General features: G+C 41.6%; 1 protein-coding gene across 2 annotated transcripts in view; it reads left to right on the forward strand.

The window, feature by feature from the left end:
- Positions 1-24274, forward strand: part of zmp:0000001167 (protein phosphatase 1 regulatory subunit 12A) — a 188428-nt gene that overhangs the window by 92644 nt on the left and 71510 nt on the right. For both annotated transcript variants that reach the window (XM_041198067.1, XM_041198068.1), the window contains exons 8-12: positions 1014-1183; positions 3521-3624; positions 10977-11189; positions 15432-15517; positions 19137-19346. In XM_041198067.1, coding sequence (XP_041054001.1) covers positions 1014-1183; positions 3521-3624; positions 10977-11189; positions 15432-15517; positions 19137-19346 — 783 coding nt within the window. The remainder of the gene's footprint in view (positions 1-1013; positions 1184-3520; positions 3625-10976; positions 11190-15431; positions 15518-19136; positions 19347-24274) is intronic.

Consider the following 24274-nt stretch of genomic DNA (forward strand, 5'->3'; position numbering starts at 1 on the left):
CATGTAATGGTGAGAAATGTATATATGCTGAGGCCTGGCCTTGTACAAATTGATTGGAAGTCGGCTGCACTGTATCGGCTTCATCACTGGACAAAGAGAGTGATGCATCACCCAGCAAAATGTTGTGTGAGAACTGTCCTCTGGGCCCTTGGCAGGGGCTCAGTGATTGTTTTGTGCGTTGAGATCCAACAGGGTACAAAAGAACAACTCCAGCATTCCCTCTTAAGTAGGCTGCAGCACTGATTAGCAGTGCTGTTTCTGCTCAACATTGTAAAGAAAGGCAGTTCATTTTTAAAATTACAATAGAATATGGCTAACAAATGAGCTAAACCAAGAATGAAAGAGAGCATGAGCGACTATTACAATGCAATAGGAAGCTGGGAGAGTGTTACAGGACAACAGAAGGGACCTTGGGAGTGCATTACATAGGAATTCAGAGCTGTGGATTGTCTCCGTAGAGCCAAGGCTGCATAACATAACAGGGAGCTGGCAGTGCATTACACATAATAATCGAGAGCAGCAGACAATACGGGATAGCAAAATTCTCAAAATGTGTTACATACATGATAGCAGAAAACCAAGAGCCTGCTTTTCATGTGAGCCAGGGATAAATTGCACATTGAATGCAAGGGTTCAGAGAATGTGTTGCATGCAGAGTGATGGAGCTGAGAATGCATTGCTCATGCGTATAGAATAGATGAGTGTTGCACAGAATAACAGAGCATTAAGTTACATGAGAAATTAGAGAGCTAGGAGAGAATTGTTTCAAAAGCTGGATGCAACATTCGAACTTTGTGTTAAGTTGGTCTGCTATGGAGGTCAGCACCGCACCGCACCCCCCCCCCCCCCCCCCCCCCCCCCCGCCCCCAATTTGTAGTATCTGCTGGAGAGTGGCTCCTTTATACCCTGTTCGAGTTTTGTGTCTAACCCTGAGAGATGGAACTTGCTGACTTTGTCCTGGGCTGCACGCATCACACTAACAGCCAACCAGAGCTAATCCGTTATCCCACCAGGACTTCTATTTCCCGTATGAGCAGCAAAGATAAAATCTCAATGCATGAGAAGGAGCGCAAGACATTAGAGTCTGTGATGTTGGAGCATGTCAATGATGAGGAAGACAGAAAGAAGCTGAATGGCTCAAGTTCTGAGGAGGAGATGCCATATGAAGTTGAATCCGAAGCAGGTAAGTCAAAGGGTAGTGACCTCTGATTTTATTGATTTTGGGGATGGAGGTGGTGGTTTACTATCTCCCTGGAGATGAGCCACAGTGGGGCTGGTGTTCCATTATTTTCTGTTACAACATCATGGGCATGATCTTCAATCCCAGGATCTCCCCCTGGTTATGATCCTTTACCTGTTAGCTTCTCTGAAGAAGGAACTTAATGAAATCCAGGTAAGGAGCAGAAATCAAAAGCTAAGAACATAAGAAATAGGAGCAGGAGGAGTCCATGCTATTCAGTGAGCCTGCTCTGCCTTTCAATAAAGTCATGGCTGAACTTCTACATCAACTCCACTGTCCTACTCTATCCTCCATATCCCTTGATTATCTTAATGCCCAAAAATCTATTGATTTCAGCCTTGAGATAAGGTGAGACCATATGTGGAATGCTATATGCAGTTTTGGTCTCCACATTTAAGAAAGGATATACTTGCATTGGAGGCGGTACAGTGAAGGCTCACTAAATTGGTCCCTGGGATGAGAGTGTTAAATCCAATATTTGTACGTTGAGGAAAGAATGAGTCTGAAGCTAGCCTGTTCCTTAAAACAGACTTATTTCCAAGCCTGCAGAGTAAAGACACAGACTCTTCCAACACCTCCCACACCCAGCGTGAACACCTTTTTACACTCTTGTAATGAAAGCCTTAGTACTTTCCCAGTTGGGGACAGCTGCTCTTGATTACCAACTTAAAGCATGTACTATATTGCAACACAATTCCAACACTAACAGAGGGGGTTGTCTTATGATGAGAGGATGAGTAAATTGTATTCCCTGGAGTTTAGAAGAATGGGAGGTGATCTCATTGAAGCTTACAAAATTCTGAAGGGGCTTGATGGGGTGGACGTTGAGAGATTATTTCTGCTGGTCAGGGAATCTTAAATACAGGGGCACAGCTTCAGGATGAAGGGCTGATCATTTTGGATTGAGATGAAGAGAAATTACTTCATTCAAAGGATTGGGAATCTTTGGAATTCTCTACAGCAGAAGGTTGTGGATGCTTCATTGCTGAATACATTTAAGGCTGGGATAGACAGATTTTTGGTCTTTTGGGGAATTAAGGGAGTGGATGGGAAAATGGAGTTGAAGTCCAAGATCAGTCTTGATCGTATTGGATGGTGGAGCAGGCTTGATGGGCCATGTGGTCTACTCCTGCTGCTATTTATTGCGTTTTTGTGTTGTGGAGAATTCCAAAGATTTGCAATTTTGAGTGGAGAATTTTCTCATCTCAGTCCTAAATTGCTGACCCCTTATCCTGAGACACTGCCCCCTAATTATAGCTTCTACCCAGGGGAAACAGCCTCTCAGCAATATAGATTTCAATGAGATTACCTCATTCTTTTAAAATCCAAAGAATGGATTTCTCCCCTTGGAACAGCCATCTCATCCCAGGAATCAATCTAGTGAATCCCTGTTGCACCCACTGATGTTCTAATCTGTGCTAACTCTTCTTTCCCCCTGCCACCCCTCAAGCACCACATGATAATCCATTTCTCAACCACTTCCCTTGGCATTCTGTGTCACAGTATAGCCGGAAGCAATAGCAAGGGTGATAGCTTCTGGATCTGGAACTGCTGGTTGCTGAGAACAAACAACCTGTAACATTGGGGAAGACAAATTTACAGTTACATCATGTATTATTTCTGGAAATGCCACCTAAGTGGCACCTTAATTGTTCTAATTGGCAACCTGCCTCTGTGGAGTGGGTTGCCAGTTCTTTAGGCAGCCTGCCTCCAGCAAACAGAGGTGGGGGACACATCAGATAAGCGACCTGATACTCAACTTCCAAAAATTCCCTTCACCCACCTTCCTGTCGCCTCTGCTGACCTGGTAAGAGTCCACCCACAGTGTTCAAACTCCAGGATAGCAGGAGCAGAATTCACAGAACAAAGGTGCTGTTTGCCTGGCAGGAGTCATTTGAAAAGATTCAATTTGGGAACTGTATCCACACATGGCCCTGACTGGTAACCTGGGAAATTACACAGGCCCTAGTGTAGGCCTAGTCCCCTCCGATGACAGGGGATGATCCACTGTCTTGGGATAGCACAACCCTGCATAGTAGCCGTCTTTTAAAAAAAACTGGTAGTGGAACCACTGCCATTGAGCGCATGATAATTTTAGGTGAAAAATATTACCATGCAGTTAGATTGTTGCTTCTATGTTGAGGATGTTACTGGTAATGGAGACACACTCATTTCTAAAGGGCCCAAGCTATATATAACTTGATACGTGTTTGGGGTGGAAAGGAGAAAGTCAGACTTGTCTCACTCTCACTTTAATTGTGTCATTTTTTGGTTTGACAGAGAAAACAAAAGCCCGACTCAACATGAACAACCTCAGCACCAAACTGAGCATGACTGACTCTATCCTTTCATCCTCCTCTGCATCTAGTGGAACCAACAAGAGGGTACGTTGTGTGCGTGAAGGAGAAGTGATTGGATTTTAAGTTTGGATTCTGCAGCACCATCTCCTAATCCAAATTTTTTGTTTACCTGAATGGAGCTGGGATCTGGTGGGATTGAAACTGGCTTGACTTTTCCTTGCTTAAGATTTGACATTTTCTCTTTATTTTAAATTAAAGATCAAACAGAAATTCTAGAATTCCTTTGATTTCCTGCGGGGAATGTTGCTAGCTTTGGAAATAATGCTCTAAAGTTTCTTGCTGCAATGAATACTGCACTGTTTCTGATTGAGGGAAGCTGCACTGTTACCTATTCGGTTGGATCATGCAACGTTCCTCTTGAGAGATGCTGCATTTCATTGCAAGAAATACTGCATTGCTTGCTATGGCACTGCAGTTTCCTTTGAGGTGTGCGCCATTTCTTCATAATGCAAAAGGTGTGTTTTACCTCTTGTTGTCTGGGCTGCTACAAATTGCAAGAAACACTGCATTGCTTCATGTGAGCTATACTGCCTTGTTTCCTTTTGCAAAAGATATAACGCGGTTTCATGTTCTGTGAGTGCATGTATAGTTTGTGAGGGATGCTGTGTTGCTTGTGGTTCCAAGGGATATGAATATTGCTGAAAGGAGAGACATATTGCTGAAACTTTTTATCTTGCGCTAATCATGACAAATGCAAGAATGACACATTTCAAACAACTTATAATTCAGGAGAAAAGGGGTGCTGACTGATTGGTTAGTTGACTTGTTTGGCCAAGATGTTGCAATAGAGAAAGCAACAGGCTCCCCATGCATCCGGGTAATTCAGAAAGGTGCAAGACTTGAACATATTCCTTCTGCTTGCAAGAACAAGGTATGTCGCTTCTAACAAGCATAAAGGAGCTGCATTACGAGCTTAGCTGATTATCTTAAATTGATTGTTAGTGCAGCTGTTAGTGCACTCAGGATGGTCCAGCAAGTGCTGCCTAATTGCGGAATCATATCTTACAATAGGCATTTTGTTTTGGGTTTTGCATGTGCAGGCTGGTTGAGCACAATCTGTACTCTACCCATCTCTGCTCTTTGCTTCAGCTAGAGGAATGTTGTTTGCTTCAGTCAGCCAATCATTGGGATCTATGACCTACATACCTGATGTTGCACCAGCACTGAAATGCATACACAACGTTGCTCAATTGTTTGGTAGGCGGACCGTCTTTTTGTTGTCTTGCCAACCAGTAAGCATCCCTTTTCTCCTGTGGCATAAATTGCTGTGATTGTTTGAAACTTGGCATTCATGTATTTGTCCTGATGAGTGCGAGACAAAAAGCTTCTGCAAGATCTCTCTTTTCAACAATATTCAAATTCTGTACTCCTAAGTGAATGTTTCCAATGAATAGTTCCTTTTGCAAGAGTTGTTGAATTGCTTCCTGATGTGTGAATGTTGCAGTGATTCTTGTTGTAAGGGACACTGCCTAGTTTTTTTTTTGCATTGTTAAGGATACATCTAATTTTTCCTGTTGTGAGGGGATGCTGCAAATATCCAGTGGTAAAGAATGATGCAACCTTTCCTGCTGCAATCAATGTTGCATTGTTTCATTTTGTAGGACATGATGCTTTTTCCCATGAGGTGTGCTGCAGTGTTTCATTTTGGAGGCTGCCTCAGTCTTGTGTTAGAGGGATTGTGCACCCTGTCCTTTTCTGAGAATGACTAATTGGCCAAGAATTTCTTCAGAGCTGCTTCTGCTCTGCTCTCATAACTTTGAGGAAATTCCCAGCCATTGTTTTCCTGTGTTGAGGTGTGCTGAGTTGTTTCCTTTTGTAATCTGATTTTGTTGTTGTAATGAATGTTGCCCTCTCTCCTATGTTTTATTTTGTGAAAAAGGCTGTATTGTTTATGTCATGGCATTGCATTGTTTCATATTGCAGTAAATGCTGTGTTGTGATGTGTGTAAATTCTCATGATGAAAGTGGGGCTTGCTTTCTCTTACACGGCATTTTTTTTGCAATGTTATGAGATGCTCTACATTGTTTCATTCTGACGTCCCATATGGTTTCCAGTTATGGGGGATGTTATATTTCCGTTTAAGGTTGTTCATTGTTTTGTGTGAGGCATATGTTTTTATCTCCTGAGGGATGCAGCATGCAGATGCTGCACTGATTCCTATTGCAAAATATGTTGCATTATTTAGTATTTCAGGCGATGCTTGCTTCCTTTTGAGAAGCTACCTTTTTTCTGGTATGTGATGCAGTTTTATTTCCTGTTTTGATTGCTGCATTAATTTCTGCTGTAAATGAAACTCCATCAGTGCTTAGAATTAATGCATTGTTTCCTTTAGCAACTGGTGTGATACAGATTTATGGGTCTGCCTTATATAGTCTCATTCCAGTGTTACTGTTGCAGGCCTCATGTCTGTGGTATTCAGTAATTTGCCTGTACTGACCAATATTCAATTTATATAATGACCGAACTTAAGGGTGTAAAAATAGGGATCCCTTTGTAATCTGAACTGGATATTGCATTCTTCACAAGTACCCTCATATGTACTTCTCCAGCCTTCTAGTAGGTGGAACTGATCGACATTGTGTGAAATCAAGAAGCTGGTTTATCTTGCATAATAGACTGGATTGGAGAGGATTGCATTTTTAAACTTCGTTAACTACTACCATGCTTCCATTAAAATTTAAAGCCACAAAAATGTGTTACACAGTCCCAAATTAGCAGAATGCCCAGTCTTGATTTTCTCTTTCTTTATGTTCAGTCATTCGCGGTAAAAAATCAACTAGCTGTATGCTCAGCTTCCAGCTCTGCCCAACACCTCTGTCATGCAATCTTTGTTGGAATTGACTGGCCAAGTGTCTTGCACTTCTTTAAACTCATGAGACCAGAAAGAAAGGCTTGGCCCTTAATTCCTTCTCATGTTCAGGGCTTGGTTCACCAAGCTGTCAATCAAACTTGCTCTACCTAGCCTCAAAGAGCAGATAGTCACCTTGCCATCCCAGCAATTGACCCCTGCTAAGTGCAGATAAATAGGGCCATAGCAATAATAATAGGTTTTTGCAAACTCTGAGAGAAAGCAAGGCCTCCTTCATTTTTCCAGATGGTAGGGAATGTAACTTTAATAGTTTGACTCACCTACCTTGACTTAGCTACAAGCTGAATAATTGTTTGATTCACTTTAATCTAAGTGCAATCATTCCAAGATAACTCATTCCCAAATCCTTTCCAAGTAAAATTTATCAAAAAAAATCCCCAAATTTGACAAGGTTGGCTGTCGTAATGAATGCTGCATTGTGTACTTTTCTGAGGGATGTTGCATTATATTCTCCTGCATTGTTGCTGCTTTATTGCTGCAGAGTTTCTGGCTCTAAATGCTGCTCTTGCCAGGCTTCTGCATGATTGCCCCTTTGGAATGCAGTATGATTTCCTCTTGAGGTGAGCAGCAGCTTTTCTTTTGCAAGTGATGATGTATTGTTTCATGTAAGGAATGCTGTGTTCATTCCTGTCAGCTGCACTGCTCTGTGTCTTAGGATGAATGCTGCATTACTTCCTCTGGTGAGATATACTGAATTGCTTCCTAATACAAGGATGTTGCATTGTGTTTCGGCATAAGGTTTGCAGTGTTGTTTTCTATTGCATGGGATGCTATGTTGTTTTGTATGAAGGTTGGTGAATTTGATGTAATTTTCAGGAAACTGCATTGTTTCCTATTCCAAGGAATGAGGCAAAGGCACCTTCAGTGACAGATGCTGTATTGTTCCCTCTTGCAAGCAATTTTACATTGATTCCATTTCTGAGAGATCTATTCTGTAGGATAACTTGCAAACATTCCTGTTGTGAAGAAAACTGCAATGTTCACTGTTGCATTTGATGCTCTATTTACTTTTCTCTGGGGTGGAAACATGTTGCCAAAATTCCTGCAGGGGTTCCTCACGTGTGCTGCATTGCTACTAGTGAGGGATGCTACATTTTCCCTATTGTGAGTATAAAGTAACGTTTTATTCAAGTGTGATGTTGTGCTTTATCTGTTGCTAGAGATCCTGTATTGTACATCAGTGAAAATGATTTAGCTTTGTTTCCACTTGTGAAGGTTAAGTTTAATGGTGTGAAGATCATGGTGTTGTCTTGATGTGAAGAGCATGCTCCATTTGTGCTTCTGTGAGCCAGGACCGCCCCTGCCCCCCACCCCGCACTCCCCAACCTGGGACATGGGACCCAGTCCCCTGCCTGTCTACCAATGTCTGGAAAAGGTAACCCAATCAGAAATGCGAGAGTGCTGCTAGAATTTGTTGATTAATTGTTGATTAAAAGAAAAATGAGGAATTAGCTTACGTAAAAGAAGTCAAACTTTCATCAGTTTTTGTTCAATTGATAACTGCTGACTGATATATTTAATGTCTAGTGAATGATTACAGAGGTTCATGGCATTTAGTTCATTGAATGGCTTGCATGTTGTGTTTTGGGGATTGAATTGATAAAGATTTATTTATGTTAAGGGTATAATGTTAAATGCAGAATGAGGATATGAACTTCCTCTGTGCCCTTTCTTGCCTTCCTTACTTTCTCTCTTTTACTCTCATCCATACCTCACCTGCCTTTCTCTTTCTCTCCCTTTGCTCTTCCTCTGACTGCAGTTTGACTTCATTACTCCTTTCCTACCTTTTTGTCAGTCAAGTGACCCAACATCATGGCGACAGGGCCTGCGCAAAACCGGCATTGTCTTGGTACCCCAGAGAGGTCAAAGAGCAGCGGTGAGCTTCTTGCACGTTGAGGTTTCCCATCTCAGTGGAATTTTGGTTTGCTGCATGTATATGTGGTTTGTCTTGCACTTCTCTCTTTCTAGGTCTTCCTCTCTTTTAACCTACGAGATTTTAGACTGATTTGCTCCTGCAAATTAAAGCATAGTTGACTTCTGATTTCCCAATGAGAGCAACAGAAACTCGCAAGCCAATCTGTTGTACATTTTCATTGATACTTTGCTTCCTTTTCCTTGATATAATCTCCAGCATCCCACACATGCCTGAAATTGATCATCTGAGAATAACTCTGCATCACACAGTCTGTCCATGACTCTAATGGGTTGGATGGGTGGTAAACATATATTAGGCTTTGTGTGTTTTGCTCCTTCCACCTCACACAGCTTACTTCATGTGAATAGGACTAGATATTGAAAACAGGGAATGTGACCTCATTGAAAGCAAGTGTTCTTTGCTTGTTGACTACTGGGGTAGAAGAGGTGTTAATTCACATTGGTTGCCTTTTAAAAATAATGTGAAGAATTGTGAGGGTACTGGGGATTACTGTGTTACATAGGAACATGGAAATGGACGGAACAATAAGAGATCATTGTAGTCCATCTGGCTACTCTCAAGATTCAGAAGCTGCCAAACACAATTCTATCTCTCATGCCTCTAGCTCAATTTTTCTGCCAGTCCACCCTCCTCTGATTCAAATATTCACTACCCTCTCTGTAAAGTAGTTAAATCTAAACTGTTCACCTTTCCGATTGCAGGAATAAGTTTTGTCCCTGTGTTGTAAAATTAGTGATTTCCAAAGGGATTACAAAACTTCAATTCATCTGAACAGCTTAGAATCTCTTTTCAGCCATTTCAAGCCACTTTCTTCTCCAATGTAGATATTGCCAATTTCTGTGATCTCTGCATTCCCAGGTGTCTAATCCAATATATCAGTTGTTTCTATCTAAGATGTTGCTGCTGTAATGTGACAGCCAAAATACTGAGAACTCAGGTAGGGCCAGGCTAGTGCTTTGTACAAGTTCATTATTAGTTCCCGAAACCTGTTCTTTTTACTGTGCACAGCCCGTTTCAACAAGCTATTGACTAGAACACCATCCCTCCTGCCTCCACAATCTCTCTCCTCTGTTGTGTCCTGCAGAATAATACTGTGCAGCATATACTCTCTTGCGTACTTCTTCCAAGGTCTCGTTATTTTACACTTATCCATCTTAGACATTGCCACTTTTTGGCCCAATTTCACAGACTGTCCGTATCTCACTGTATTTGGTCCTTCATTTGGCTATTTGCTGCTACTCTTCCCCTCATTTTGTCTTATCAGCAAACTTAGACAACTTTGATTCTATTCCCAGCTTCAAATCCTTCATGAATACTGAGCAATACCGACCCAAACCCTGATCCCTGAGACACATCACTAATAGTCCACCTGTAGAAGCAATTCAGGCCGAAGAAATTTAACAATACAAAGGCATTTCAAACATCAGGGAAGCTGCACACAACCACAAGAAACTGCAGCTCTCAGGCTAACATTTAGAGTCCATATGAGCCTAAGGATAACTGTGGTCTTTAACTAGTTAGTATGCACAAGATTTAACAACATTGGTTGTTAAATTGGTTAACATGCCTTTTAGGTCCCCTGATTGGATGTGTGCTTTCTCTTGGTCCCCTGCTTGTGAATTTATTTTGTGGTTACCACTCAAGTACTTCTTTCCTTAAACGTTTACACAGATTTTTCACTCAGACCATCCCTGGGGCTCAGCTACTTATACTTTAAAAGCACCAGTAGTAACAGTATCCACAACAGTTTAGGCAAAGGAGGACTCTGAAGAATGAATGGTAATCATTGGGGGAAGACTTCCTCTGGCCACCATTGAGAACAAAATTGTGACTGTCTTCCAAAAGAACTTCACTGGAACCATTCAAAGATGCTCTTGCAACAATGTTGTCAGCACACATTGACCGGAGGAAATCTTCCGTGATGTAGTTAGTGCTTTATTTTATGATGTAGAATTTATTTTTGTTTGGGAGGGTTGCTGCAGCCTGCTGGTGATACTTACCTTTCTGAGGTTAGCTCTCGAGGTTACCACATGTCAAAGAGCTGTTTTGTCCTACTGCTGTACTGGAAGGGGGCAGTGAATGTTAGACCACTGCTGCCTCTGATGTCAAGATGAAGGTAAGGACCTCCTACCTCTTCAAGCTTTTCTTTTTGTTTGGCTATGCTTCTGGTCGATCAGGCTGCATTTTGCTTCCATTGATTGTGAGGTAGTTTGGTTAGGGCAGAGTGACAGGAGACAGTATAAGAGACTAAGGAAGGCAAATATACTTCCTGTGGGAAATGAGCCTGCCCCCACTACCTTTAGTGTTAAAGTGGTAAATTCCTCCTAGTCCCAATGTTAGAAGGTGGTGTGGGCTGTAAAAATACTTCCCACTGCTGTTATCAGAGACAACTCAGTCCCTTCCTACACCACAATGTCAATGGGAAGTAAGTCCACTACCTCTACTGGCATATTTTATTTTCTGTCTGTGCTTCAGTTTGTTTTATGCTCCCAGTGGTCATTCCTTTGGCTCGAGGTGGTTATGACTGATCGTTCCTGTCAGTTAATAAACTGTGTTCCTTGTGCACCCAGTTTACAGGCCCTGCCACTAAAATGGCTGCCCAGGACGAGGAGAAGAAGGAACAGCAATCCCCTGCTGCATGGCGCACTGCCCTCCGCAAAACTGGCAGCTATGGAGCCCTCAACAACTTGCAACCACCACAGGAGGAGCAGAAGGGAAAAGAGACGGGCATTGTTCGGTCAGCCTCTAGTCCCAAATTGACGCTGGCTGAATCCAAGGAAAAGGTACGTGCCAGGATTTTTTGGGACTATTCCTTGAGAGGGAGGATTCAGCCTATCTTGTTCTTGGTCAGTTCCCCTCCTGGTATTGTATTGGCCTGGCAGGTGTGTCAGTAACCAGAGGGCATAAACTGAAGATTGGTAAAAGAGCCAGTTGAGCTATGCAGTAAGTTATGATCTGGAATGCATAGCCTGTAAAGGTGTTGGAAGCAAATTCAACAATAACTTTCAAAAAGGAATTGGATTATATCTGAAATGTTAACATTTGCAGTGCTGTGAGGAAAGAGCAGGAGTGTGGGACTAATTAAAAGGTTCTTTCAAATAGCTGACTCAGGTATGATAGGCCGAATGGCTGCATTCTACACAGTTAAAGGTCTGTCATTCTTACCACAGTGCGATCCCACGGATGCTGCTTAATCTGCGGTGCTTTCTACCTTCATCAGGACAAGTCACTGGATAATGATCAGATGCAGAAACCAGAGAGATGCCTCCTTTTCCCATTCCCATCCTCCTCTAAGGCCAGGACACTGAAGCCCATTGCAGCAGTGCTGCCATCACTGAACCAACCAGCAACTTACTCAGCACACAAGGCACTAACTCCTCCTGTGTGAGAGAGAGAAAAGAGCCAATCTCTTCTGTATAGAAAGAGAATCATATGCTCAGAGTTCATAACTTTCCTCAACTGGAGAAGTGGGGAAAATGAGTGAGAAGCTAGCCAAGCAGTTTGAGCACAAAAGCCAGCCACTCCCTCACAGTGAGAGTTAACAGAAATCAGTTGCTCTGTAATATAGAGAGAAGAGCAAAGGCTAGCCTCACCCTTCCGCGTGAAAGAAAGAACAGGAGCTCCCATAGAGAGCAGACACTTGGAGAGATCAGAGGCCATTCTGTGTGCTTATGTCTGTCAATATGTGGAGGAGAAAGATAGGGAACGGAGGTAGAAACCCAAGACTGGGTTTGCCAACAGGTTACCCAAGGACATTTGTGATGTTGGCCGATCTCTAGAGGAATATATTTAGTCTATAGGAACCTTGGAGTGCTCTCTCTCTGTAGAGGAGTGCAAGGCCGTCTCCTCCCTCTGAGGAATGAACCAGCGAATGGCTATTGCTTAGTTTGTTTAGCTGGAACAGGTGCAATGTGTCTCCATGTTCTTTCTGTCTGTAAAGAACAGGGCTCTGTGTATTAAGTCCAGCTTCCAGGGCACACACATGAACCATAGGGCCCTGTCCTTGCAGACAGAAAGAACATGTAGACACATTGCACCTGTTTCAGCTAAACAAAATAAGTGGTAGCCAGGGCAATGCCTTGACCAATTAGAGTCAAGCTGTCTGGTTTAAAATTTCAAACAGTGCTTGGCAGTTAACTGTCAGTTATCATTAACTGGTGCACTTTTCTTGGCAACGCCTCTACCAATCAGACTCTATTTGCCAACTAATCAGCACTCTCTTCTCATACATTTTAAAGTTCTTGCGTCCCCTGACGTTGGTATTCTTGCAATTGTCCTGATGTGTGCAAGACAAAAAGCTTTGACAATATGCCTTTTTTCAGCAAGGCTTTAGAAGTTAATTAATTCTGCATTGAACCTCTGCCTTCCTTAAAACAGGTGTATTTGATAGAATAGTATGGAGGGTGGTGAACTGTGCATCAAATACCTGCTCTAATTGTCCTGAGAGTACTTAATGGAGCAGAGTAGGTAGAGATTGCTTGAACTGCATCTAACTTAAGCTATACCTTGCCTGAGAGCATTGATTAGGCAGTGCTAATAGATCTTTGTATGTAGCATGTGATGTGCCTCAGCTTGGAGACTTTCAAGGAACAGTATAGGTAGAGCGTAATTGCTGATCTTAACTGGAGATACCTGAAACAACAGCGTAGCTGGATTTTTAAATCTAACCTCTGTTATACTTGACCTTGGGAGTCTTTCAAAGGATAGTATAAAAGGAAACTTTGTCTTTCATCCAGTCCTCAGACCTTCACTATACTTCACCTGAGGTTGGTTGATGGGATAATGTTGAAGGAGCCTTGCTCTTCATCTACTTCCTAGAGCACTGCGAGTGCTTTGTGGAATAGTGTAGAGGTTGCAGTTTTTGGCATCCAGCCTACACTGTACCTGACTTTTGAAGTCTTTGTTAGTACAGCACAGTGGGAGCTTTATTTTCCATTTAACCCATGTTGTACCTGGCTTAGGTAATGGAACAGACTAAAGCGGCTTTTTCTCAGCACCTAAGCTTTGGTGTATGGACGTGCGTCATGGCCAGCGTTGAAGGAATTTTACTATGTATCTAATTTGTACTGTGAAAGCTCGATGAACTGTTTAAAAGGACCTGTACATAATCTGTGGTGTATCTTGCCTAGGAATCTTTTGTGTAAATTGTGAAAGAAACTTTACTCTGCATCTGACCTGTACTGTACCTCACTTCAGGTTGCCTGGGAGGGATTTTGTGGAGAAGGTACTGTTGTGCATGTAGCCTGTGTCATAACTGAGCTTGGTGTGTTTGTCGTGTTGTGGATTAAGCTTTACTTAATATCTAGTGTTTGATAGGGCATAGAGGGAGTTTATTCTGCCTATAACCTGTGCTGTATTTTACCTGAAATTGATTTATGGGTCTGCTTAAATGAGTTTCATTTTGTATCTAATCAGTATGCCTGATTTGGAACTGTGATGGATAGTGTAGAACAAGCTTTACAACAGAAAATGCTGGAAATACGCATCAGGTCAGCCAACATCCATGGAGAGAAAGAGTTAATGTTTCAAGTCGATAGGAAACAATGTCGTGATAAACTTTATTTTGAAACGTTAACTCTCTCTCTCTTGAGAGATGCTACCTGACTTCATGACTTGCTGAGTATTTCCAGCATTTTCTTTATTCAGGATTTATCCTGTTATAAAAGTGAAGTACAATTCTGTATCTAACCTGTGCTGTACTTTACCTGTATATTTTACAAGATTATAAAGAAAGTTTTACTGTGCATATAGCATGTTGTATGTGAGCAGGGAGTGCTTGATGTGGCTTTGTATCTCTCTCTAGCCTGTGCAGTACCTGATCTGGGACTACTTGATGTCACAGCGTAGGTCATTGTAGAGGGCACTTTTTTCCCCATCCAAGCTATGCTATACATATCCAGTACTGCTTGATAAAATACTATACAAGGAACTTTACTCTCAGGCCATGGACAGTGTAGGCACAGAATGCTTTGTGGAACATTGTAAAGGAAGCTTTCCATTGCATGTAACCTGTGCTTGACATGATCTAGGAGTGTTTGATGGAGTAGTCCCGAAGGATCTTCACTCTGTTTCCAATCCCTTGTGTACTTGACCTGGGAGTGCTTAATGGAGCTTCACTCTGTATCCAACCTGAATGTGACACAGAATAATTGGTGAGGGAGTGTAAAGTACCGCACGCTGTAAGTAACATGGAAGTTATACGTAAAGCAATGTAGAGGAAACTTTGTTGTACTTGACTCGGGAGTGCTCATGGGGCAGAATAGGTGCTTTATTCTGCATTAACGTTTTAAAAAAGGTAAGTCAGTCACTGTTAAGAGAATCTAAATGTTAATACTTGTGTACTCAAAGTTTTTTTTAAACTCTGCTAACTTGTTGAGCCCTGGGAATGCTTGATAAACAGTGTAGAATGAATTCCACTGCACAATTAATTAATATTTATTGGAGAGCTTAATGGGATGGAATAGAGGAAAGCTTGCTATGTGTCTGCATGAAAACATTGCTGTAACTGATCTGGGAGTACTCGATGGGTCAGTCTAGAGGGACCTTTAAACTGAACTGAAACCATTCCATACCTAGTACAATTTTATGGGAAAGTGTAGAAAGAGAATTACTCTATAGCCTGTCTTGTACCAGATCTGGAAGTGCTTGACAGTCAGCTTAGAAAGAGCTCTGATTAAGGTAATCTTGATGAGGCAGTTTCATACTGCTTGTAAAGCCTGCTAATCATGACCTGGAAGTGATTTATTGGTAGAGAGTAGGGGCTTTACCCTACATCTAACACACCATGTTTGCGACACAAGGCTGTGTGATGGAGAAGTAATGCAGCAAAGTTACCATGTGGTGTATTTGATCTTAGAGCCTTAGAGCACAACGTTTAGGGGAGAAGCTTCTTTATCAAACATGTATTGTATATGATGCACTGTATGCTAATTGGGAATGTGCTTCCTTGTTCAGCACCAAGATCTCTTATATTCAGTGTCAGCAATGTTGATGTTGAGTTCACCTGGTGTTTGTGTGTATTTCAGGAGAAGGAACCCCGGTTAGCCCGTGTACCACCCACTCCGACAAGGAAACTCTTCACCATTGGAGATGCCAATGAAGATAAAACTAGGTGAGCAGATAAGCTGAAGGAGTCAGTTTATTAGGCTAGCCCACCACATTGTTTAGCCTCTGAAACACTGGTTCGCTAAACACTCAATGAGAAATCATTATGTGGCTATTTACAATCATAATGATGCCATTAAAACAGTAGGGTCAAAGTCTGAATGAAGAGTTAATGATAAAGACCAATATGGTTTTATCCTGCAGCACATACATTACCAGGATGTACTTTGACAAGGCAAGCAATCAATGGCAGTAATAAGCTTTTGAGAGCCAATGGTTCTGAAGAAAGGGCATTAATAGCCACAGAGCTTTATGGCTCCCCCTCCCTCATTCAGTAAGGTCAAGTTTTAAAGCACTAAGTTCTTGCCTGGTTATAACTGGAGAGGCTCTGAAATTGGGAATGTGAAACTAGGTAGGTTACATATCAGTAGGAAGCCTTGCGTCTAGCTGTTCCATGGTAGGTGGGATATCTATTTAAGTTCATTATTTAACTAATTAGGTTAAGAAGTGTCACTGGAACAGTGTAAACCCTGTACTTATTGCGGTATAGGTTTTTTCACCACTTCACCAATCTCAAATACTCCTGAAAACTAGAGTTGGAGCCTGAATGGACTTCTGGTTTTCAACACTTTCTGTACAAGTGACTTCCTTTGTCTAAAATAGACCTTCAGGTTTAGGTTCATAAACAAAAAAAGATTCTGATTATGCTGATGTTGTAAAAGACCCCAAGTTTGAAGTTCCTGGTAGGTTGCAAGAACAAAGATTGAAGCACGCTGATCCTTTTATGATTGATCGAGGCTGTTAGGGGCAATGATCCATACATGTGGATAGATTAAAAAACATTAGAATGAATAAGTAACTACTCTAGCAATGTGACTAAGGTGTATAGAGTAGACAGTCCAAACTTAATTCTGTTCTGAGTTAGAAACTCAGTTGGGGTGCCTCAATTGGTTTTAAATCAGTTGGGATAAGGAAGATGAAATTCAATCACAATTCTCTCTCCTTCATTGGAGATGGAAAATGCATAGTTGTGGATTTTGAGTGAGAACTGGCTTTAAGGAATAAGGGGAGGCACAATACCAAAGGTGGTATCATCACTGGACTGGTATTCCAGAAATCTAGGTTAATGCTCTGGGGATCCGGGTTAGAATCCCACCATGGCAGATAGTGAAATTTGAATTCAATAAAAAATCTGGAATTAGGAGTCTGATGATGACCATGAAACCATTGTCGTAAAAACCCATCTGATTCACTAATGTCTTTTAGGGAAGGGAATCTGTCATCCTCATCTGGTCTGGCCTACATGTGACTCCAGACCCACAGCAATGTGGTTGACTCTTAAAAATACCACCTGAACAAGGGCAATTAGGGATGGGAAATAAATGCTGTCCTGGCCAGCAACAACCACATCCCATGAACAAATTAAAAAAAGAGCAAGAGTAGGCCAAATTGTCCCTCAGGCTTGCTCTGCCTTTCAATAAGATCATGGCTGATCTTTGACGTGAATTCCGCTTTCCTGCCTGATTCCCATCTCCCTAGATTTCCAAAAATCAATTTTCTCACCCTCAAATTTACTGAGCATCCACAGCCCTCTGGAATAGAGAATTCCAGATTCACAACCACTTATTCAGAGATTATGCCCCCTCACTAGACTCTCCAGTGAGCGAAAACATCCTCAGCATCTATGGAGAGAGAGAGTCAGAATTAATGTTTCAAGTCCATATAACTTCTTCAGAGCTCTGAAGAGTCATACAGACTTGAAACATTAACTTTGTTTTTCTCTCTCCACAGATGCTGTCAGACATGCTGAGTTTTTCCAGCATTTTGTGTTTTTGTTTCCCATTCTTTTAAACCCAGGAGAGTATAGGCCCAATTTACACAGCCTCCCATCATAAGACAAGCTTCTCATCCCAGGAACCAATCTAGTGAACCTTCATCGCAGTGCTTTCAAGACAGTGTGATGTTACAGCAGATGGTAAATGTTGAGCTGCTCAAATCCCAAGGAGAAACTTTAAACAGCTGCCGCAACCCTTTTTGCGATTTGTATTCCTATTTTGAGATGTGTGCCTTGAATTTATTAGTAGTAAGCTCACCAAGTCTTTAGGTTTTTTTTTACCAAACTAAATTAAACATTAATAAAAAGAAATTTTAAGCACATACATAGGTCTACAAATTACTACTATGATAACTCCTAGCTCCACTAATTAATCAGATTCCCAGTTACACCTCCATTAAGGCAACAGTTAAAAACAAACTTCAACAGACCCAGGCAAAGTACACAATACTCTGGACAGTGATATTCAGTGAGTTTTCTTAGTTTTGGTCCTTGTAGACAGTAATTTCATACCTTGAGGCTGGAGACTTTTCACGCTTGTTAAATCTTAGAATTCATTCCCCTTTACACATAACCTCATCTCCTTTATACATGTTTCTCCCTTTTTAATGTAAATTCCATTGCCCCACTATGTCTTTGAAACTTTACAATGGAAGATTTATATTATGAAAAAGTACTCACCAGTAAGCTTTGGGAAAAATAAACACTGTTTGGCTTAGCCTATGTTGGCTAGGTGTAACAATTTACTGCCGTTTTGAAATTCATTACTCTGGTTTATCTAAAAATGCAAATGTTCTTCACATCTCACATTCTAAAACTTCAACCATGTTTATGTATTTAGCATTTCAAACCTAGCTTCTCGAGAACTCAAAGCTCCAGACTAGCTGTCTGCAATTCACTTAAACCCATTCCCCACACAGAAACTAATCCAAACCCCACTATTAACATACCTTTACAATAAATCACAATAATATTATTAAAATGTTATATTTTCATGACACCAGAATACTCTTCCTCGGATAAGGAGACCAAACCTATTTACAGTGCTCCAGATGTGGTCTCACTAAAGCCTGGTACAATTGTAGCAAGACTCCCTTACTGTTGTACTCCAATTCCCTTGCAAGAAAACCCAAAGATTGTTGCAATGACACCATAGTTGAATAATCTGGAAACATTTACTTGTTTAGTTTTGCACAAAGCTACTGTTTACTTCGATGGAGATATCAGACAGAAGATGAGAATGGAATTGTCTCCAACTTGCCTGTACCTTCAGTAGAGGAAATGAAAAATAGAAAAAAAGTGGTAGAATTTAGGAAGGTACAGGACTGTGATGGAAATGTGGTCCATCTGTTTTGTTTCAAAATTTAAAAATACTCCTATTTCTGCAAAAGGAAGAAAACACCACCACTAATTTCTCCTTTGTAAATTTGCTCCCACCACCTAACTTACTATTTCCATGGGCAGTCAGTTCTACATATATTAACTATCCTCTACTTAAAGTAATGTAATCCAAGCTTCTCACCTTCCTTCTGATTTTGAGTTTGTACCCAGGTTGCGGAGTTTTTGGTAATGTTCACAATTTACCGTGGTAGTGGTTCTGGAAAATTGAAGTGAGCGTTTACTGGGGATTAGTGTGTCTGCACCCTTTAAAATACTTTGTTTCCCCTGAACAGCCTCTTTGTGGTAGAAATATTCTCACTGCTTTAGCTTTAAAATGGAAATGTTAAAAAGTGTACTTAAATTGGACATCATTGCTTGTCTTTTGCTCTTTGACCCTTGTTTTTCAATGCAGTGACTCTGCAGTCCCTTTAGCTCGGAGTGCCTCTTATACACGGCAACGAGAGGATGACACTGGCAATCAATTGACCAGCTTGGCCCGGGGCTCATCCTACACACGCAGGCAGACAGAGCTGGAGAGCAGCAAAAGGGATAAAGACTTGAATAACACAATGCCAAGTAGCACAGGCACCTCCACGACAGTAGTGTCTGGTTATCCAAAGAGGTTTGTGACCAGTGTCTAGAGCGCTCTTGAGCTGTTTGGTAATAATATGATAGGCTCAGATTTCTTGTAGGAATTTTTTAAAAGGGATTGACCTCTGTGCTGGTGTTGATTCTATCAATGTTTCATCTTTCCACTTGTTTGATTCCTGTGATATTTTTATCTGTTTCTGGTGTCTCTGGGTACAGCACACACTTCTCGCTCATTGAAGCTTGCTTAGTTCCAATGATGAATTATCAGGAAGTAATTTCAGATCGTTGGGGTACTGGTTGATAGTTCTTCCTTAACCAATACCAAATAAAACAGTAACTGGTTATTCAGCACCATGCTGTATTTGAGACTGTGAATTAGATGCTGTGTCTGCCTCCAAAAAATACCCATGATTACACATTCATTGTATTTGAGCACTTTGGGATGTCTTGAATAACATATAATGCAAGTTTTTCCTTTCGTGTATAGCAGCCACAACATTAAATTGTAGACGAATGCATGATAATAGCCCAGTGCACCGTATTGCACAAACTTTGGAATGACATTGGGTTTATTGATGAAGTGCTGTGAGAATGCACAATAGAATTAAAAGAGGAACTTTCTTGAGGAAAATCCCATCTGTGAATGATTGCTCCAGCAAACAGTGCCACAGAGCAATAAGATGGAGTTTTCTCACTCTGATAGAATCAGGTAATCCTGCAGTGTTGCAGCAGAGTAGTCTATGGAGAGGCAATGGGAGCAGACTGCAGAAAATAGGCCCAACCTGTGGACAACTTATTGAAGGTTTTATTGACTAGATGCAGACACAGACAAACAATCCAAGGAAAGGAAAACTGGCCCGATCCTGGAGAAGGTGATTCCTGAAATGGTCCTGGTCACATGTTGTACTGATAACCCTGGAGATTTTACTCCATCATCCTTGTGAACCCAGGATGAATTTCAGAGAGCTCCCTATGGCTAGTAACAAACTCAGGAGTTAAATAAATTGACAATTGATGCTAAGGTTGGGGTGGCGGGGGTCATGGTGTGATCTGTACTTGATCTGGTAAAAGCAGTGCAATAAGGAAGAGTTTTACTGTTCATGTGACAGGTTCTGTCTCATCTAGAAGTACTTGTGCCAATATAGAGTGTGCTTAATATCTACCTTGTGTTGTATCTGGCATTTTATGGTGTTTGACTATAGAAGGATATTTACGCTTGGACAGCTGTTCTGCACTTTAATTGTCAGTTCTGTTATTAGTGTATGGCATGGCCCCAGCTCCCAGCTCTTGTAACATGCCTATGCTCTCTGCTATCCCATATGTAAAACAGTATTATCTCTGCCATCATTTTTATACCCAGTAAGTAGAATAATAGCAAGTTGCATTGCATGTTGGCAGTCATGGTCCAGTAAGAAACTAATGGCAAAACCAATAAGCATCTTACCACAAGAGATGAAATGAGATCTCCAGAATTTATTGGAAGAGATCTGTTTCACTTTTGCAGCCAGGAGATAGTGTGGAGTGTTAGAGCCTGAACAAGGAATAGAAAAAAAGATTGATAGTTAGCTTGGGGTTATGCAATTCCATGTTCTACCTGCATGGTGCCACTGCCATACTCTATGAGCTGCAGCACAGAATGGAATGTTCTGCAATACATCAGGAGACGGTATAAGTGCTATGACTAACTGACTCAAAGTGAGTAGGAACTCTGTTCAGAGAAAATATTTTTGGGGCAGTGGGGGACAGAGATATCTGGTAACTGTCCATTCCATCAACTCCAGCATTATTTTAAGCAGACAGTCTTATATAAAAAGAACTTAGATATGAATGGAGTCGGTTGCTAAATCCCTATTCTTTGCTGAGAGGTCTTGCCATGTGCACACAGCATGCCCATCTAAAGTGGGCCACCCGAGAAGCAGTTTCTTCAGGAGAAAGTGCTAGAATAAAAATTGCCACTTCACTCAGTGCTCCTCTCTGCTTGAGGTTTCATGGAGATGGAACAGAGGATGAAAGAAGTGGCCAGGAGGCATGTTTACGCCAGAGGTAAACTGCTCCTATCTATAGTTGCACATAGGGACAGTGGCATTCCTACCTGGGAGTATCTGAAGGTAGATACTTTTGTTTGCCAGTGAGGTAGTGGCGGTGTCATCTGCAGAAACCCTCCATTACAGGCATTGCTAGTGACAGTCACCAGTCTGAGCTTTTACTCTGGCTTCTTCTTAACTACTGCAGGGGTCATCTGCAACATCAGGTGGCAGGGTTGGGTGTCAGGGAGAAAGAGGGACAGATCAGTCAACCAGACCACAATATACTTCATTCAGCAGGGCTCAAGTGCATTCATTATTTCCCAAAGGAAGATAAATGCACATTGAGAGACTATTGAAGTTCTTGAGGCAGGATTTTCTAAAAGGTTATTGATGGCATCCGTGGAGCCATCTTAGCTGCTACACAAAGGCTTCCACTCCCATTGGTCAAGTAGTCTGTGATCAGCAGTATACCAGCATGAAGTTCAATTTCTACTTCCCTGACAATGTCCACAATCCTTTTTCATTTAAGGAAATCCTTTGATTTAAAAAAAGAAAATAGACTATAAAGAGGTTCTGAGGAGACCAAGGGTATTCTCTTCAGCTGTGGCAACTGACACCCTTGAGCTCCAGACAGAATTTGAACACAATGAAGCTTGTGGATCTGCCAAGGCCATAACCAAACAAACAATTAGCATCTGAGGTAATACTTGGAGATGCTTTGACAAAGCACCTTGCAGCCTGTGACATCCATTGTAATCAGCTGCTTGTTCCAGAGTATACATAACTTGGAGGGGGCGGCAGTCCATTTGCAGTTAACACTAGATCAGGACATTGCCAGTAAACTGAAGATGTTTGCACCATTGCAGTTGCCAAGACTTGTACAGCAGCTTGTCAGTACACCTGTGCAGCATGTGGTGGCTAAATACACCTTCAGCAACATTGTCTTCTGCACCACCATGGATGGTTACCTTTTGATCTGCTATCACCTTGTTGTACACTATCAGAAGTCAATTCTCTGGACAAAGTGGAAGTAAAATGTAAACACCCCATGTAATTAATTTATGTACTTTATTCTGGAAATTCCCTTTGATTGTGTATACCATCTTTTTAAGATGTCTCCTTAATGGGAAGACTAAGAAAGATCACGAGGTGTCAGTAGGAGTCTCTTGGAATTGAGCTAGTTCTGTGATGCCTCGTGCTGAGCCATGAGATGGCCCTGAAGCTGTTTCTTCCATGTCTGATGCTGAGCTGTCCAACTGCTATCCTTTTTCATGGCACTCATCTTCTGTCTGCTGAATTGGAGGATATTTAGGCAGATGTGGCATTGCCTAAAGCAAACTTCAGATATGCCCTTACTGCTGGGCATTGCCTCAGCATTACCACTAATCCGCAGGAGGGCAGGTCTGAGGGTAGTAATGAGGTCTGTGAAGCCTGTGTAATGGCTCCCTCCATCTGATCCCCAGTGTTTTGAAGCTGAGCAAAAGAACTTGCTGACCAGTTCAGCATCTATAGCAGCAGATTGTAAACGCATATAAGCATTTGTAAGGATGCTCTAACTCTGTTAGGACAGCTTTTACTAGAGGCTAACCTGAAGAGACATGTAATCTCCTGGGAGAGGTGGAAAAAGATTTTTTTTAAAATGGCTAATTGCGGGGAGAGAATATCTCCCACCTGCTTTGATGACGAACACTAAACAAGGAGCCCACTTTGGCCCTGATCAATGTTATATGTATGATGGGAGCTCCATCCAGATGCATAGAGTTGCCCTAAAGTCTGTAAACACCACCAGACCTTCTAAAGTGTTATGCCCACTGATCAGGTGACTCCAGAGGATGATTGTGTTCGGCTAATCGTTTTTTTTGATATTTGCAAGTGTATGGAGTTTGTGCGGGTGCTATAGTTGACTTTGGCCTCCTGCACTGCCACATGTTCCTTCTCACTTTATTCTGTGTCTCACTAGTTGCTGCTTCTCAAACTGGGTGAATGTACATGTGCAGAGTTGCTGTGAGGCATTGGCTTCTTCTCTGACACTGGGAATGGTGGATGAATCTTGTAAATATCTATAGAAACAGAAGAGGCAGCCTGTGATAGAATGCTGCCTGCATGATGTTGCTTTAAATGATATTTGCATGGACACATATCATGTGCCAAGTTGCCATGCATATTCTCATTCTAAAACAAGAACAAAAACAAGCAAACCATCATTGTACATAGTAATAGCACTTAACAAACCAAAGATCTAGTCAAGAACATATGTTGTTTTTGTTTAAACCATGACAAGTAATTTCCACAATCAGCCTTGAAGAGACCCTCAGAGATCCCACTTTCCAGTTCCTTAATTTTATGCCCAATACAATCCTGGGCTCCTCTCTCCAGGTCCTGTCCCATCATTTTATTATCCCACTCTTGAAATGAAGGGATAGATTTTATGGATTATTGTTCCTGGCACAGATTTACCATGACAGGAATGCATCAGGAATTCTGCTGCAAAGTTTAATTGGCTCCACAGATTTAACTATGGGTCCACTTCACAGAGTGAACAGCCATTCTTGCAGAATGCCATCCATCTTTAACTCAACTAAGGAGTCAAGCATTACATCTTCTATTAAACCAAACCAATCTACAAACTTACCCAGGAAGGAGAACATTCACTGACATACTTTCTTCCAAAGGAGCAGCCCGAAAGCACATGATTTTGCAGTTTGTTTTTACCTCTACAGCATTCTTTAATAAGTCTTGGATCAATTGTTGAACAGGTGGATGTCCATTTACTGAATCAGGCAGCAGAAGACATCCTGTGAATCGCAACTGTTTTATTGTTAAATTCAGTACAAATACCAGTTTATATTGTTTATAATTCAGTACAAATACCAGTTTCCACTCTTCCCTTCTGGATCCTTTCCCTATCCAGAAGCAAAACCCAGCTCTTAAG

This window comes from Carcharodon carcharias, chromosome 10 (genome assembly GCF_017639515.1).
Source record: "Carcharodon carcharias isolate sCarCar2 chromosome 10, sCarCar2.pri, whole genome shotgun sequence".
Lineage (NCBI taxonomy): Eukaryota > Metazoa > Chordata > Chondrichthyes > Lamniformes > Lamnidae > Carcharodon > Carcharodon carcharias.